The following is a 16,920-nucleotide window of genomic DNA, read 5'->3' on the forward strand; positions in this document are numbered from 1 at the left end:
ATTCAAGCAAGAGGAAGAATTGAGTCGGGATTATGGGGACACTTTTTTCTTTGGAAAGTATTCAAGCAAGAGGAAGAATTTTTAGCCAGGTTGAGTTACAAGAGCAGGGAGGAAAGGGCACGAGACAGAGGTTGTCCTTGCTGCATGCACTGGGACACTGCATTGGGTGTCAGCACCTTCCCCAAGGGCTGCAGGTGATGGGAGCAGGATGGAGCTGAGGTACCCAGCGATGAGCAGGGCAAGATTAAAAAACAAAGGTGAAAATCACACCAGAATGCCAAGCAGCACCTGGTAGCACCCAGCCCTGTGCCCTCCCCATGAAGGCAGCCCATGGTCCCCACGTACTGACCCCAGTGCTGCAGAAGCTCTGCAACTGAGTGGTTGAACAGGTTAGAAGTAGCCAGGAGAGCTGGTAACCATTCCTGGGCTGGAAGCATTTTATACTCTCCTGACAATTGCAATCCAAATAGTCATTCATCAGTTCTTGTGATTTGCCGTGAAATTATATATGCTCTGTGATAATGATGCAGAGGACTAAAGAGCTGATCTTGGCAAGAGATGAGACAGTGTAGGTTGGCAAGTAACTTGGAAGGGAAATAGAGCAGCTTTTGGTGGGATGCCTGGCTCTTATCAGCACTGGGACCCTGAAGGGTGTTGGGCAGAGGTGTCCAGGCTGGCTGAGCTCTGCCTGGTTTCTGTGCCCATCTGGGAAGAGTTGGGCTCGTGAGTGTTACTGTGTGTGTGTATGTGTGTAACAGCTGAATTAATTGTTAGGTTTATTTAGCCTCTCATTTTTTGGCCTCCTGCAATTACCAAAATGAGTATTTAGCAGGACTCCAGGCAGCAGAGTGGTAATAAATCACTGGCCACTGAAGGGAGGTTGGAGTAGCTGTGTCTGGAGTGAGCTGAGATTGGTGTCAGCTTTACTGAAGGGCAAGTGATCTGCTAGAGGGCACAAACAAAAAAACCCAACAAACCAACCAACCAGCTTTGCAGAAAAGCTCCTGAAATGAAATCCCTGGATGCACAGTTCTCCAGCAGTGGAGGAATCCCCTAACAGTGATGCAGAGCAGCTTGGGGAGGTGAAGTCCCAGCAGTTTCCAGCACGTAGGATGCTGCCAGACCCTGCAGGGCTGCAGGTCCCTCCTGTGATGGCAGCAGGGTGACCAAAGCCACCCCTGTGAAACACCCAACAGGGCGGGTGTCTGCCTGTGTGCCCCAGGATGAAAATCTACAGAAACAGTGTTGAAAGGTGAAACCCTTGTGCTACAAACACACCACCTTCTGGGTCCTGCTTTCCAGCATGGGAAGTGTCTGGATCCCACCAAGGAGGGACCACATTCATCTCAGGTGCAGACACATCAGCCCTGGTGTAACACCAACAGGTGAGGCTTTCCCCCTGCTGGGCCTTGTGAAAGGAGAACAGGCAGAAACAGCTGCCTGTGGTGCTGGGGAGGTCAGCCTGGAGATCAGTTTTGCCACCTACGTGGTGCAGAGCACATGGGTCGTTCCCAGTCTGTGCTTTTGAAGAGGTCAGGGTGTTTCCCTTCCCTGGAATCCATCCCAGTGTCCCTCTGTAAGTGCATGGAACCTGACGAGGCGCAGGGTGTTAGCAGGGGTGGTAAGCTCCATCTGGAGAGCTCTCTGCTTTGAAGTCTGATGCTGTTTTAAACTCTGCAGGGTACTCCTGCTTAGAAAAAGCAGCAGTTGTCAGTAAAGATTGATCTTGGTCCAGAAACTTTTGCTGCCCCCTGACTTCTTTTCATATTTATTAGTCATTTGCAATCTCTTTGATGACTAGATGCATGTTCAGCTTGGAGAAAACTCTGTTGCAGTATTTACTGAGGTCATGCCAGGGGTTAGGAAACACTGACCACACTGGCTGCAAGGCCTGGCTGTGCTAAGGATGGTGCATCTAGATTAGTCATAATTAATTACCATAGCTGCCCCAGTGCTGTCGAGCAGAGGCTGAGGAAACCCCTGGAGCCAGCAGAAGCCCTGGGGAGGTTGGTCTGAGATCCCACCCAGGATCATGCAGCCCTGGTTGACCCAGCCAGGATGAAATGCTCTGCAGTGCCAGGGGCTGGTGGGATCTCCTCTCCTGCCTACAGTGGCACAGGGGGAAGGGAAGGTTTCATGAAGAGCCAAAAGCAGAGCAGCACCATCCAGGAGGTTGCTGTCGAAGACACTCCATCCCCACTCAACACTTTGCTCAGACTGCTCAGCACAGCTGTCCACAGGTGCAGCCTGATGGGCCCCAACTCAGCTCCGGTGAGATGGGGACTCTGAAGAGTTTGGACTCCACTGACTCAGGTGTTTGTTTGCAAAAGTCCAGACTTCAGCTGTAAAATCCCAATCCAGCTCTGCCCAAGATTTTCTGCTGCTGTTTTATCCTGAGTTCTTTCCAGAAAGCAAACCAGCTGCCAGAGGTCGGACGCGAGCAGCCCGGTCGGTGCGTGCCTGAAAATGGGTGCCAGGTCTGGATCTGCATTCCAGTTGGACCAAAGCAGAGCTTTTCCCCATGGGGATGTTAATCCTGGGTCTTGGCTTAGAGCCATCTGCAGCTTTCATGTTTTTGGAACCAAAAAAAGAGTGTCACTCTGTGCAAGGGAAGAGCAAGTCCTTATACCCTAACTCTCTACCCCAATGAGAAGTCACAACTGTCTCCTCAGCACTGAAACCCATCTGATTCCACTCTGCTGGACCCATTTTTAAGCCAACATCCCCATGAGCTGTCAGAGCATCCTGCTCCCCTTCAGGCCAGCAAGAAACCCTGAGCTGGAGCTGCCTCTTTGTCCAGTGATGAAGGAGAAACCAAATAGCAGAGGTTGGAAACCAAACAGCGAAGATTGGAAACCAAATAGCAGAGGTTGCTCTTGGGTCTCTTTGGGGGGGAGGGCAGCCTTTTTATTAGGTCCAGATGTTGCTTTCTGCCCCAAGCCATGCTGGGAAGTGAAGAAAAGTGTGTTAATGTTGGCTGGAAGAGCCTCTTTGGAAACAGGCTCAAAAGAAGCAGGTTTCTCCTGCACCCCTCTTTCCTGGGGAACAGGGGAGATGGGTCAGCGTGGGAGGCACAGGCCTTGGTGACAGGTCACCCTGCTGCTGAGCAGCTTCTTCCTTTGCTCTCTAAAATCTCCTAGCAGTGAGTATGGCTTTAGTCAGCCATCCACTTCCCCAGGGCTATTGGGTACCTGCTGTCCCCTGGTTGGTGGCCACTGTCCCTGAGCTGATGGCACCTGCAGAGAGGGTTGGCCCCATCACTGAGCCCATGGGTCCCTTCTGAACTGATTTCCTGATGGGTTTCATATTGAGATGTGGAGATGGAGGACTCTGTGAGGGGCAAGGCTGCTCTCCAGATGTTACTTTTCACCATTAGGCAGTGTTTAAACGTATTGGGATTTTTTTTCCTCCCTTTCTGAGTGCATAAAGAGGAGAGACCCTTGGAGGAGTGAGTGGCAGGGGGAAGGCAAATGAAGCTTTTCCAGAAAGTGCTGAGCTGGGTGCTTTGCAGCCAGCTCTGCAGCACTGCTGGGCTGGCTAACAGAGCTGGGCTCCAACAGGTCCCCATCAGGTAGTGCCAAGCCTGGAGGCCTTCGGAACACGTGGCTCATTAACAGTGAGCTTCAGTTTGGGGCTCGCACAGAGGGCTGGGGCTGCCAAAACACTTACAAGTCACAGAGGACTCAGAAAGGGCCCAAGCTGCAAAGTTCAAGGGCAGACCTGGAGGCAGAGCAGTGCTGTGCTTAGCAAAGTGCCCCAAACCTGTTGTTCATTCCTGTCACTCCCTGCTCCGCTCCATTTCACTTGGAAAACAGGCCCAGGCTAGAGCTGGAAGGATGCTAACTCCTCTCCAGATTCTGGTTAGGGATCTGTGTGGCTTTGAGTGCTCTCTCCTCTGATTCAACCTATATCCCAAGGTGCTCAACCAGCCAAGGATGCTCTGAGAGGCCTGAGATGCTGCTGTTCCAAAATGCCTCACTAGAAGCTGGACCTGAAGCTAGAACTCAGCTCTGCTCTGCCAAGGCCATTCTGCTCAGCCACAATGGACCCATAACATCATGTGCATCATCACCTCACCAGCACTGGGAATGCCCATCCTCAAATCTCTGGGATGGCCAAGCTGTGCTCCTCAGCAGCTAAAATGAATATCCTGGAAGTGCAGGCGCTAAAAAAAAAAAAATCCCTGTCGGAAGCACAGCAAAACCCATCTGTGAGTGGAAGAGGTCAAATGAGAATACAAAGGCTTTTATTTCCTGGAGACATTTGTCAGTAAGACAAATGTGTTTTTTTAAAATTTGCTGCCATTTCCTAGCTGGCCTCCCACGCAAGCACCAAATGGACTTTCAGTCACATGGAGCAGGGTGTTGGTTTGTGTCCTTTGTAATCCAACACTCGAGGACTCAGCTGAGGAGTCGCTTGGATCGCTGTTTGTTATAGCAAGTGGGGCATTTTTAAAGGAAATGGGCAGATTTCAACACTACATCTATAACTACTTTATTGCTGGTGTGTTCCTCTCCTGCCCTGATTATTTATGCTGAAAATGATAAATGAGGGATTGATGATTCTAGCTGGTTCATGAATAATCAGGTTATTTCACTGCAAAGCCCCAGGGGAAGGTAATGTTTCTACAATCCTCCATCAAAGAGAATGCAGTTTGCATGCTTGTGTGTGTGTGTGTCTGTTGTTCATTCCTCCACTGCTTTGTGCAGGTTTTGCCATGGTTTTGAGCTCTCCCTCTGCAAATGTGCATATGCCCATGCATTCCCATGGTACATCCCCGTGCCAAAACATTTCCCAGTCCATGCAGTCCCTTGGCATCGTTGGCAGCAGCCACACACAGAGTGTTTGGAGTAGTTTGCTCTCCAGAGCAGGAGGTGATGGGCACCTTGATGGCCTGTGATGGGAAGCTGTATGGCCAAGGTGCAGCCAGGTGCTCTGGGGAGGTGCATGGAGGGCTCTGACCACAGCAGTCAGCTTGGAAGAAGCTCTGATCCCATTTGAATTTCAAGGAGCTGCAAATAGCCGCTGGTCTCAGGATTTGCCTGTGAGACAGGAAGAACCTTGGGGAGATGATTTGAATGTTTATGTATATAGAAATGTCTAATCACTGGGCTCAGAACAGGCTCAGGAAGGGAATCTGGAGGTGGTTAGCTGGAGAGGAGGATATTTTTATGCTAGAAATGTGCTGTCCGCCTGTTTGCAGGGTAGGAAGGATACGATGGGAATCAAAGACTTGGCAGGATGAGCATTTTCATCTTCATAGATGTGAACTCCCCATCTGTCTTGGACTCCTAGGCATGGAACTGTTTAGCTCCAATATCATTATTAGAAGCAGAAAATAGAGCTCATAAAACTCCCTCCTTACGCCCCAAAAAAGCAATTCCAGGACCCTTTATCCTACTCGAGAACAAGCTATTCCTGCATTAATTTCCCCACTGTGGCTGGGCACTTTGCCAGGGGAAAGGGACTCAGTACCTCAGCAGGAGCTGCACAGCCCTGGGGCAGGTCCTTGCTCCTCTGCATTGTCACCAGAGCAGGGGATTTAGAAACAGGCAGGAGAGCTGGGGATGAACAATGTGGTGCCAAACCTGCTCAGCAAAGCCACATTTCTGCCAGGCCATGGGGTAACTCTAGGGGCTGAATCTGTGGTGGGAATCTCTCTCTCAAGCAAAGGGATGAAAATCAGTGCTAGATCCACCTCTTTCAGCTAGGCAGGCACTGCTGAGGGCAGTCAGGAGTGCCAGTCTGGGGAGACACCATCCCACCACCAGACCAAGCATCCAGAGGCCACATAGAGCCACCTTGGGGACTCAACTGCTGAAGCCAAGGTGCCCCCTGAGGCACTGAACCTGCACCACGGGACATGAGGAGGTCACAGAGCTGCATCTAGAGCACCTCAGGTGGGTTCAGTCACCTTGGCATGGCTGCTGGGGAGGTAGTTGTGGAGCCACAGGGTGAGCTGCTCGGGGGACAGAGATGTATCTGCTCTGACAGTTTCTTATCCCGTGTCTGTTCCCCACAGAGATGGATGAAGTGACAGTTCTGCATCCTGTGCCAGAAGGAGACACAGTTTGTGTAGGTGGCTGTGAAACACATCAGTCCAGACATGCTGCTGGTGGCTCCTTCTCATGGGAACAGATTCATGACATTTTTGAGGGCAATACAACCTCCTGCTTCTGGGCACTGCCTAGATCTTCTGAAGACCCTTCTGCAGGTCCAGGCTGTGAGATTGCCATCTGCTGAGCAGAAGGAATGGAGACCAAGCCCAAGGTCTTGCACGTGGTAGTCTGAAGCCGATGGTTTGGCAGCAGGGGTATGTTTTCACTGCTCCAGTATCAGGTAAGGTTCTTTCTCTGGCAAATCTCTCTGTTGTTTGTTGACTGTAAATAGCTGTGGAATGAAATTTGATGGAGGCATCTATTGTTCCCCTATAGCTCTGCTTTGTTGAGTGAAAAAGGGATCCCAGCATGTGGGGTTTTATTATTATTTAATTTGTAGCTGCCTATTATCAGCAAATTCTTTTAGGTGAGGCTTTTGGCATTTCACACTCAGCGTTCTTGCTGTCTGTAAAACCAGTCTAAACCATTCCTTCTGTTCATAAAGCGTCTAGTTTAAAGTCAAAGTCCATCCATTATAACTTCAGCACCTTGTAATCCCTCAGAGATATGTGCAATTACTCTCTGAAGTATCCTGGGAGCAAAACTAATACCAAGCATCATCTGCTTAAATTTACAACATCCAAATAGCACAGTAAAAGCCACTAGCTTAGGGGTTAGCTCATCTGAGCACACTTGCCAAAACACATATCCTGCATCTAATACTGCTTTTTGCTGCTGAGGATTCAGCTGCCACCTCAGGAATCTTCCTTGGACAGCATTCACATTTCATGGTTTCATTCAAATAGCAGGAGTGGATGCACATGTCCTTCATCTGGCACTTGGCTATCAGCCAGTGAACTCACCCAGGCTGCACATCCCCTGCCTTCTCCAGTCACTGTGTTTCCCCAGGTTCTTAGGCATGAGCGTGTTCTCCATCCTTCATCCTAGGAGCAGTTCAACCATGATTTGTGACAGAAAAGCTTGGGATGAGGACATAGGCCCTTGCCCTGCAGCTGATTCAATCCTCTTGCATAACATGCCTTTCCTTCTCCTTTCCATTCCTTAGAGTTTAACAGCCATTTTCATCCAAACCTATTGACTTCATCCCTATAAATCCAATATGCTTTTTCCATAAGGATTAGTGTCAGATTCTCCTTGCAGACATCTTGGGCCTTGGAAGAGCAGAATGCTCTACTCATAGCTGGCTGGTGAGCCTGAAGCAGTTACAGCAATGGCTTTAAAAAGCACTTCATGGCCAGGAAGGGTTTTAGCCCCAACACAGCTCATCTGCCATGGTGATCTGCACAGCCAGGGGTAGCAGGGCCCTCCCAACACTGCATTAGGGTGTGGACACCTGGATTTGTTGGTTCTTCCTGCCCTTGAAGGCCATGGAAAAGAGGAATTGCCTAGATCAAACACCAAGACTAGGTAGAACGAGATGAAGCAGGAAGAGGGAAATTTGGAGTGAAGAAATGGTAAACCTGCCACCCAGTGATGTCTTGAAAGGTAAAATTGTCTCTGCTTTTCAGCTTTCCCTGGGCACACGTGGCAGAGCAGGTTTAGCACATCACAGCACTGACTGTGACCACAGTCACTCATCCACAGGGAGCTGGGCCAAAATCCATGGGTAGAAAGGGCACACCAAAAACTTTCCCTCTGGATGGGAAAGTGGCACTAGGCAACAAGTGAAGGGTTAAGGAAGAGGAAAGAAACTCCAGATACATCAGCATGATGGTTTGAGCATTTTATTATGATATATAAATTTTGTCTTCTTAAATTACTCTCTATGAGTTGAACAGAAAGGGATTATGGTGGAGGGGGAATATACAAAAATAAAAGGATATTGTGAACTACTGCATCACCACATATACAACAGTAAAGTACTTTACAAGCACTTAGAGAATCAGACTTACAAAAATAAAAATATGACACATCCTTATGCATTTCCACCACTTAAATGTTCTCTTCTTCCTTCTCTAACCTTCAGACACCTTTCAACCCCATCCTCAGGTCACAATTTACACTGTAGGATACTTTGCACATTTTGATGGTCATCACAGTATCTGGGAAAGAATTGGTGCCTCCCAAGACTTATAAAATCCAATGGTTATAGGAGAGCTTTAGGGGAGATATTTGGAACAGCTCAATTTGTGAGTGATCAGGTGATCCTCAGGGAGCAGAGTTCATCTGGCAGTAGAAATCAGAATATCCCACAAGATCCATCATCCCCTGCAAAGCATTCCCACATCTCCACAGAGGCACAGCTCTGTGCATGTTTGCTTGATACTCACGGTAATTACCCCATGAGTCTGAGAATGCTGATGCTCACAGACTTCAGAGGGACTGAATGACTGTGACAGAGGTTGGATCTGATTTTGTTTCAGCTCTAAACAAGGCAAGGATGCCTCTTCCTACAGGAAAAAAGGCAGGTTAAAACTACAATGGCTAAATATCCTAACTCACAGCGTTCACACACGGAACCATTTACTTCCAGATCAGACTCACACAGTCTTCAGTTTGCTCTCCAAATCCTTTTGCTCATTAGCCTTCTGGTGACCTTTCCCATTTTTTTAAGACACACTCAACATAAATAGTAAACAGCATTCACTTCTCTGACCAGCAGCTCACTCAAACACTGCTATCAACACCCAAACCCCATTTCATCATTCCCAGAAAGTGTGCACCCAGGGTGCAAATCTGTCTGTATTTCACATTGAGAAAAGTAGAGCTAGCTTAGGAAAAAAAACCCACAAACAAACAAACAACAAGAAAAAGACAAAAAAATACAGATAAGCAGTAAACTGGTTTGGTCAAAGTTGTTCTCTGCGGTTTGTGCAAAGTATTCCGCAGCTTCTGAATGGTCCATATTTAGTCTGGGTTTCCTCTTTTTGGCCCCAAATGCAATGACAGCAATGCAGGCAGATCAGACACAAGCATGCTCTGTTGCATTCAGGGGCAAAAGAATCACAGGGATAAAGTGGAAACCCCATACCTTTCAGCTAGGGAATTTCCATATTGAAATGACAATCTTCCCCCCACCAAAAGAAGATGCCTTCTGGGAAAGATTTCAATCTCAAAAATAACTCTGATGCAAAACAATTCCTTCCAACTTTACCCATCAGGCTGACAAGACTGTGGGCAACATGACATTAGGATCCTGGGGAGAAATCATGTAGCCACAGTCCCAACAGCTCAAGAAAACTCATTTTTCCATGGGCTAAATTTATCATTTGTATCTTTGAGAAAATATACAGCAACAAAGATCTGCTGGTTGAGATTAATAATGCTCCATTTAAAAGAAAAGCACCTCCCTAGTGGGACTAGTTCCTTTTAGATGTACAAACATACTGCAGGTATGGCACAAGGCACTTGTTGGCTGCTTGGAGTGATTCTTCACTGGCAACACACACACACAAAATTCAGTTTCTGGTGTTTAAGCAAAACAAAACAGTCATCACTTTTCCCAGTCATGAGTAAAATGAACTTTGGCTCTTTCTAGCACTGCCTAACCCAGGACCAGGGATGGGAGCAGGGACAGAGGGTGGGCAGGCAGGGTGGGATCTGTGCCCAGGCAAGGGTGAAGACTTGACCCTCTGTGGTTTTCTTGTCCTCAGTAAAAACCAAGTCCCTCACCAATGCCAGCTTTTGTTGAGAAGAAAAGCAGCTTGTGATAGACCCTAGGGAGACACCATGCAAGAAGGTACTTTTCAAAACTTCCTACAGCTTTCAGGCACTTGGCAATGTCACAGTTTGGATGTGGCCCAGGGTGGTAGCCCCACCATAGCCACCATGGCTACACAGCTCAAAATGTGTTCAGCAGCCTAGAAACCTAATTTGCTCTCCTGTCCTTTTTTTTTTCCTAACATGGCAAGACCAGAAAAGCTGCATAAGCTCAAAGGAACAGGAGCACATTAGGTCATTTCTAGTCTATTTGCAGAGAAAACAAAGCATGAAGCTTCAAAGAGGCCTGGGCTGGGTGTGTGGGACCCTCCAGTGCCAAGGATGCAGCTCTCTATTGCACCCTCCCAGGGGTCACATCCACCTGTGAGACTCTGCCTCAGCAGCACCATCCCTGTGTGCTGAAAGACTGGGCTGAGATTCAGGTCTCTCTGCTGGATTTGTATTTGCACACTAGTTTTTTGGCTTTCCTTGAATTCTCTTTTTCTGTCACGGCCAATATTTAGGAAGCAGAAGGAGCAGTGGACTAAGTGGGCAGCAGCCTGCAGCTGGTCAGGAGAAGAGATTTTTCTGGGGAGAACCTGTCCTGCTCAAAGACCAGTGTGATCAAAACCTGCAGCTTTGTGCTTGGAGCAGGGGATTAATCCAGTCGTCAACAGGAGCAAAGCCCGATGCAGGGTCAGCACAGGGAGTCCCTGGCATCCCTCTGGCATTCAGGTCAGCCTGTCTCCACGCTTCTCAGTGGAGGTGCCTGCAATCTAATCTGTCATCATGCAGGGATCTCCTGGGTGTGAGTACTGGCCCTGCTTTTGAACTTAATTCTCAGCTTGGAAACCTGCCCCCTTTGTCCAGACTCTCCAGGATGCATGGAATGAGCCCTCCAGAGCCTTCATGTGAACCCAGGAAAGGTAGATGGGTATTTCCCCAGGTCCCAAGGCTCTCAGCATTTGGCAAACAGGACAGACCTCAGGATGAACTAGCCAAGTAAGTGCATCACTGATTTGCACTGCACTGGGACCATATTCATCCTAGCTTCAACTCCCTGTTGCCTAAGCCAACTCCATAGCACTCATGTTTGCTGGAACCCTGGGGAGAAGAGTTGCTGCAGGCACAACAATCCCTCTGGAGGCAGATGTTGCTTTTCCAGACTTTGATGCTGACAGTCAGTGACAGCGAAATCTGACCAGTAACAAACATAATCCTTGTTTGTGTTGCTGTAAAGAATTCAACAGTAGGTGGAAGCCTTGGAAATCCTTTGAGAGAATTCTCCCTACCAAGTCCTAACTCCCAGCTAGAGAGGCAGAGCTCACCACTGCCATAACACATCTTTCAGCACTAATGATGCTTCAGCTGTCAGGATTTAAGTTTGTATATAAAGACTTTATATTTACCTCTGGTGGAAAAACTGTGCTTCATTTTAAACAAGAGAACTCTGTTTCATAAAGGTCACAGTTCTGGTCACATTTACCAATTGCTTTTTGCAACTGATGGAAAAAATATTTTTATAAGTCGCTATTTAATTTTATTATTTTTTACAGTTTTTCAGATTTTTTTTCTTTAATCTCTCTGGGTTTGTGCGTCAACCGTTCTGGGCAATCAGCTATGTCTTGTTGACATTGTTAATAGGCTTTCTGACTTGGCTGCTCAGCTGTGTTCTGAAATAACTCCATTAAACTCACAGCAAGTCAGGAACAAAATGGAAAGTTTAGAAGAGGGAAAGCTGGAAATTAATTTCCGGAGCTGTGTGGTTATTTTCTAAGTCTGAGCAGCATGCAGAAATTCTTGGTAAGATTTTTTGAGACAATTCCATGCTATTTTCAAAAGTTATGTGTTTGTGGGAATCCAGACTCTTGCAGATTTCCAGCAAGCTACCAAAGTGAAGAGCTACCAGGGGATGGGATTCAGGAGTGGGGAACAGTTTACCTTAGGATGGCTGTACTGATTCCTGCTCTCTCAGTGTTTCTTGGTCCTGTTGCAGGGCCAGCCCAGCTGTTTGTGAAGTACCTGCTGAATAGCTACAAAGGTAGCTGATTAAGGAAAACCTGGATGGATTTGGGCTCTTCAATCCTTCAAGCTCTACATCAAGAAAGTCTGGCTGCCCCTCCAGAGTCAGCAAAGCTGTCCATGCCACAAGTATGGAAACTATTGAGAGGGTGAGTCAACCCTGCCCTGGCTTTTTGAAGCCAGAGAGCATCTTCCTGCACTACACTCCTCTCTGCACTGGGCTCTTAAACCACTTGGTCACTTTTAGAAACTAGCCCTTCAGCTTTTCAGTTTCCTCAGTCTCTCCTTCTTACTCTTGGCTGGGCTCACAGAAGAGCTGTAGGTTGGGGCAGGTCTTTCTCCCACCTCCTGGCCTTGCTGTGCCTTGCTATGGCATAGAAATAACTAGCTGTGAGCAAGAGCAACAGGAACCTATTTAAATCCTGTTTTTCTTGGGGTGACAGTCCCCACTCCTCCCAGGATCTTAGGCCTGAGGTGACCGCAGTGGTGTAACACTGCAGCTCTCTCTCGGATGAGCTGTTGGAGCAAGCTGTGGTATATTGATACATATAACCACCTCCTCTGCATTTAAGCTCCAAGAGACCTGGCCTGGTGTATGCTGGGCTGACTGGATACTGCCTCTGCAGTTGGTCTTCCCTTCGCAGAGATCAAAACACCTCTGAAGCTTACAGTGACCCTCACCCATGTGCTAGATGAGACCTATAGCGCTCACAGGGCATCACTCCAGTATGGGGAACAGGGTCCTTTGTCATCTTGATTTCATCTAAACACAAGTCAAAAATAGATACACTTGGAAAAAAAGGTTAAAAAAATAAAATCCAGATCACGAACGTCGGGAACATCACAAAATACAAGCCAACCTCTCGCTGATCAAAACCATCCTGTGCCCTGCAAGCCTCTCCCAGCCAGTTCAGCCTCACCCAAGACGACGTGTTCTCCAGGCACTAATATTCAGTCGCCACCAATGCAGGCCCAGCCAGAGCCCCAGCAGAGGCCACAGCCTCCTCGAGGTGCCGCGGTCGCCAGCGCAGGGCGGATCAGAGGGTCTCGCTGTAGATGGTTTCCTCGCAGAGCTCCAGCTGCACGCTGGACGCAAACCAACGCTTGGCACAACCCAAACTGTAGTTGAGGGTGGTCCGGTAAATGTTCTTGGCACGCTTAGGAAAAATGATGGTCGTGCTCTGAAACCTCAGTGGCTTCTGGCGGGGCTCAAAGATCAGCTGGGACTTGTAGTTCCGCCAGGTGCAATTGGGAGCAGCGATGATGGTCTCGCTGTAGGTGGTGACCGTGGGGATGGGGCTGTAAAAGATGTCATCCCGGTAATGCTTCTCGGAGTCGTACTTCACCTCAGAATTGCACCTAGAGAGGACAGCAGGGTATCAGGAGCACTGCCCAGGCAGCAGAGAGGACAGGCAGAACTCTAACCCCTTGAAGCAATGTTTATGCCTTCTTGCTGCACAGGCACTGGGGCAGCTGCCAACTCTGCAGCCTGAAGTGAGGACCAAGAGAGCTCTGGCCTACTGGTGAATCTTGGTTGCATCCCACCTTGCCATGAATCCATCTTAGCTTTTGTGCAGTGCAGGTGCACAAGGAATCCAAGTCTGCCTGGTCATGCCAGGGCAGAAAAGACCTTGTTGCCCAAGCTCCAAGCAACCTCCTCTGGTTTCCTCCATGGATCCCACTGGCACCTCAGCTCAGCCTGGAGAGCTACCCTGAAATGGACTTGTTGGGCTGTGTGTTTATTTTTATCCTTTATACTGCCTTGCCATCACAGCACAAAGCTAGCTCAAATCAGAGTGCTGGGACATGAGGGATGTGCTTGCTTGTTGGAGTCTACAGAAAATCCAAGCAATGGTCAAAAAGCAGGTAAAGCAACAGGATATTACAGACTATGGCTGTCCAACAGCCAAGCCACTGGTCTCAAAGGAAGTGGCCACCTTAAGAGCCATCAGATGAAGAACCCACAAAAGGTAGGATGTCACTGCCCTGCCTGTTTTCTGCAGGCATCCAGAAAGGATGTATGGACATCAAGCCTCATAAAGGGCTTTTCCTAGAATCCCTAGCCAGGGGGAACATTAGGACTTTCACTGGTTTTCCCCACTCCCCAAACGCTCCTCCAGCAATCAGCAGCCAAGGAATGTGCAGCTCCACGTAAAAAAGATTAAAAGCTGGGTGTGTGCTTGTCATTACCTCCACCCGGAGGGGGCCTGACTGATTGTGCACCACGTGTAATCTGAGCTGCTGTAATGTATTTTGCACAGCTAGGGTGTAAGCAAGTCATTCAGCACACATAAAACAAGACTCCGATGTAATCACCATAAAAACATGCCCGCTGGCAGTTCCTCAGCCAGCAGAGATTTACTGGGGTGCATTTCCAGAGAGAGACCTTGTATAGGCTGAGGGGGGTGGGAATTGGGTTTATAGTCCTCCCACTGTCCCTGCCCCAAACTCTGTGTAACTGCTCCATGCTGTTTACACAGTACATTCCACACCAGCAGAAGAAGAGCAGAGACCAATATTTACCCACAAGCCACAGCACCAGCCCCACAGGAGGGCACAACACCTCCATCACTGGCTTAAGGGACCATCCCTCATGAGGAGGAGCTCATCCAGTCTCTGTGGGCTGGACTAATGTTGGTTTCTCTGCTGCAAGGGCTAACAGAAACAGGTGCCAATTATAAGGGTGTTGCTTCTTCTGAAGATACAAGTCATCTGGGAACAGTATGAAGACCATCAGATTACTTAGTGGGAGCCATCAAGCCCACAGATGGTAATGGTTTTCTCACATAGCCTTGGATTTGAGCTGGCCTTGGAAGGAAAGCTGCCTTCTGTTAAAACCTCCCTCCAGTTCTCGCCTCATCCCCTCTGCCTCTGCTGCTTTCAGGCTTTCTTTGGTATCGGTAATTCAGGCTTTACTCTCCCACCTGTCCCTCCCTTCCCATGAAAATTACCATGACTCCCATTTGTAAACACATTTTAATGTTTGGCAGAAGGAAAAGCACAAGGAAAAAGACAGAAATCCCCACCTACCCACCCAATCCCATCTGTACCTGATTTCCTGCACAGGCTCAGGGCTGACCTCAATGCTTTCTCCAAAAAACACAGGGTACATTCGAGGCCTTATCTCTGGCATGGATGGGTTCAGGAGCAGGTAAGGCATCTGCAGGGAAGGAGAGCACAGCAAGTGTTGGGACACAACAGGTGAGGCTGGCATGGTTCACAATGTGCTGTGGCTGGTGATGCAGTGGGCTGCCCTCACCTACCAACACCTTCCTCTTCCCAGCACACCTCCCAGGTAAGTGACTCTGTCCACATCTATGGCACTCCATGCTGCAGTATCTGTTTGTTGAAATTTTGCCCTTCCTTTCTTGTTTCTCATAGGAATTGCAATTGTTTGGGGGTTTTCTTTAGCCCTGATGTTGCCTTTACTGTTATGAATTAACAAGTCTAACTTCTCATGGAGAAGTGCTCCAAGTCTGACCTAACACAGAGATAGAGCTTAAGTCTGCTGACTGAAAGGATATAGGTCTACTTAAGTGAGAGATGTATTTATATTTATATATATAAAATATTGTATCCCTTGCAATGATCCAGACTTGCTGTTGCTGAAATTTCTATGCCAAAAATTGTTCTTGTGCTCCAAGGGACATTTTAGTTAACTATGCACAACTGAGGGTGGGGTGAGACACTGGGGCACCTTGTGGCCTCTGCAATGCTGGAAACCAATTTCAAGCCAGGACTCTATAATGAATGGAGCTGCTCCAATTCATGACACCAAAAACTGGATTTTTAAAGACTAATTGCACCCTGAAGTTACTTACTCTGACAAATTGTCACAGTTCAGCCTAGGCTACTCTGACACCACAAAAATGAGTAATCCCACTGCTCTATACTGGAGCTCTCCTAAACATCAGTTCCCACATATAGAGATCCTGTGTCTGGTGTCTGGACTAAGCCCAGCAGCTAATTAAGCCTAATCCTGCCCTCCTGGAAAAATGTCATTGCAGGTTTCAGTCTCTGCCACTACTTTTCTGTCAGCAGATATTTATGACGCACAGGGACACAGGATCTCTTTAGAGGAGATGGCTGGCAGCCTCTGTGCACAGTCTCTAGATGGCTGAAAAGCTCATGGAGTTTTTCCACATTCCACCATGCAGAGGCCATATGTGCTAGAATCACAGCCATGTTTCATCTGTGTCAGTCAGTCAGATCATCTCAGGACTCACAGAATCCACTGACAGTAGCTGAGGATAACAGCTCTTGTGTTGGCTTGCTTTACCCATGACTCTTCTTTCCAACTTCCCAAGCATCTTCTGTTTGGGTGGCACAGGAGAGAACACTGGAGCTGTGACCTGGTTCTACTGGCAGCACTGGGAGAGAGGTTCTGCAGCCTGTGCCCTGCCCAGTACAATGTGCAGGTCCCCAAATGTTCACCAGATTGCCCCTCAAGTTGGTGTTAACTGGCAAAGCTCTGCTGAGTCCACTCAACAGCATCAGCTCCCACTAGCTGAGGTCTGGTTTTCTCTAGTGACTTGGACTTTTTGCCAAGCCCTTCAATTCCATGTCCCAAAGCCACAAAGCTGTTTATTCTTTCCACACTAAAATATCCCTGCACTTTACTACTGTGTAAAATAGTACTGTAAAGTAAAATGTCCAACCCTTTTTTTGATTGAATATCTCTCTCCATTGTCAAATGAGGACAGTATTTGCAGAAGTATGGGCAGGAAAAAAACCATGTATGTATGTTCACCCTACCAAACACCGGCTAAAAGGCAAAGTTCATTTCTGGATTGCTTTCAACACTCTCGACAGGGGAGGGCAAGAGCAGCTTTTCTGGTCATAAAGCAAGCTCTTTGCTTCTGAAATGTGAATTGTTTACATCAGAGAAGCCTCAGTTCACAAGGGTGCAAATATCCAGCTTGTAACAGCCTGCACATGGCCAGAGCTCTTTCTAAAGACATCATGTACATGAGAAGAGAGTCATTTGGGTGCAGGAGTCAAACACTACAGGGACATGCATTCACGGACTTTGTGAACAGTAGATGAGCTTGGGGGTTCACCTGCAGAGAGATGCAGACTGCTTGAACTGCTGAAGGAAGCACAGCTGGGGATACATGTCCCTCCTTTAAAGCAGCAGTTT

At 48.0% G+C, this 16,920-nt stretch overlaps 1 protein-coding gene across 1 annotated transcript; it reads right to left on the minus strand.

Annotated features, from left to right (window-relative positions):
- Nucleotides 1–8,592: 8,592 nt before the first annotated feature.
- Nucleotides 8,593–14,940, minus strand: LOC103808589 (protein FAM101A-like). The gene is made up of 4 exons (XM_009081380.1): nt 14,831–14,940; nt 12,571–13,139; nt 9,034–9,038; nt 8,593–8,826 (listed from the first exon to the last, which is right to left on the minus strand). The coding sequence occupies exons 1-2, from the start codon at nt 14,938–14,940 to the stop codon at nt 12,818–12,820; spliced, it is 432 nt and encodes a 143-aa protein (XP_009079628.1). The 3' UTR covers nt 8,593–8,826; nt 9,034–9,038; nt 12,571–12,817.
- Nucleotides 14,941–16,920: the final 1,980 nt, after the last annotated feature.

Source organism: Acanthisitta chloris, unplaced genomic scaffold (genome assembly GCF_000695815.1).
Source record: "Acanthisitta chloris isolate BGI_N310 unplaced genomic scaffold, ASM69581v1 scaffold41328, whole genome shotgun sequence".
Lineage (NCBI taxonomy): Eukaryota > Metazoa > Chordata > Aves > Passeriformes > Acanthisittidae > Acanthisitta > Acanthisitta chloris.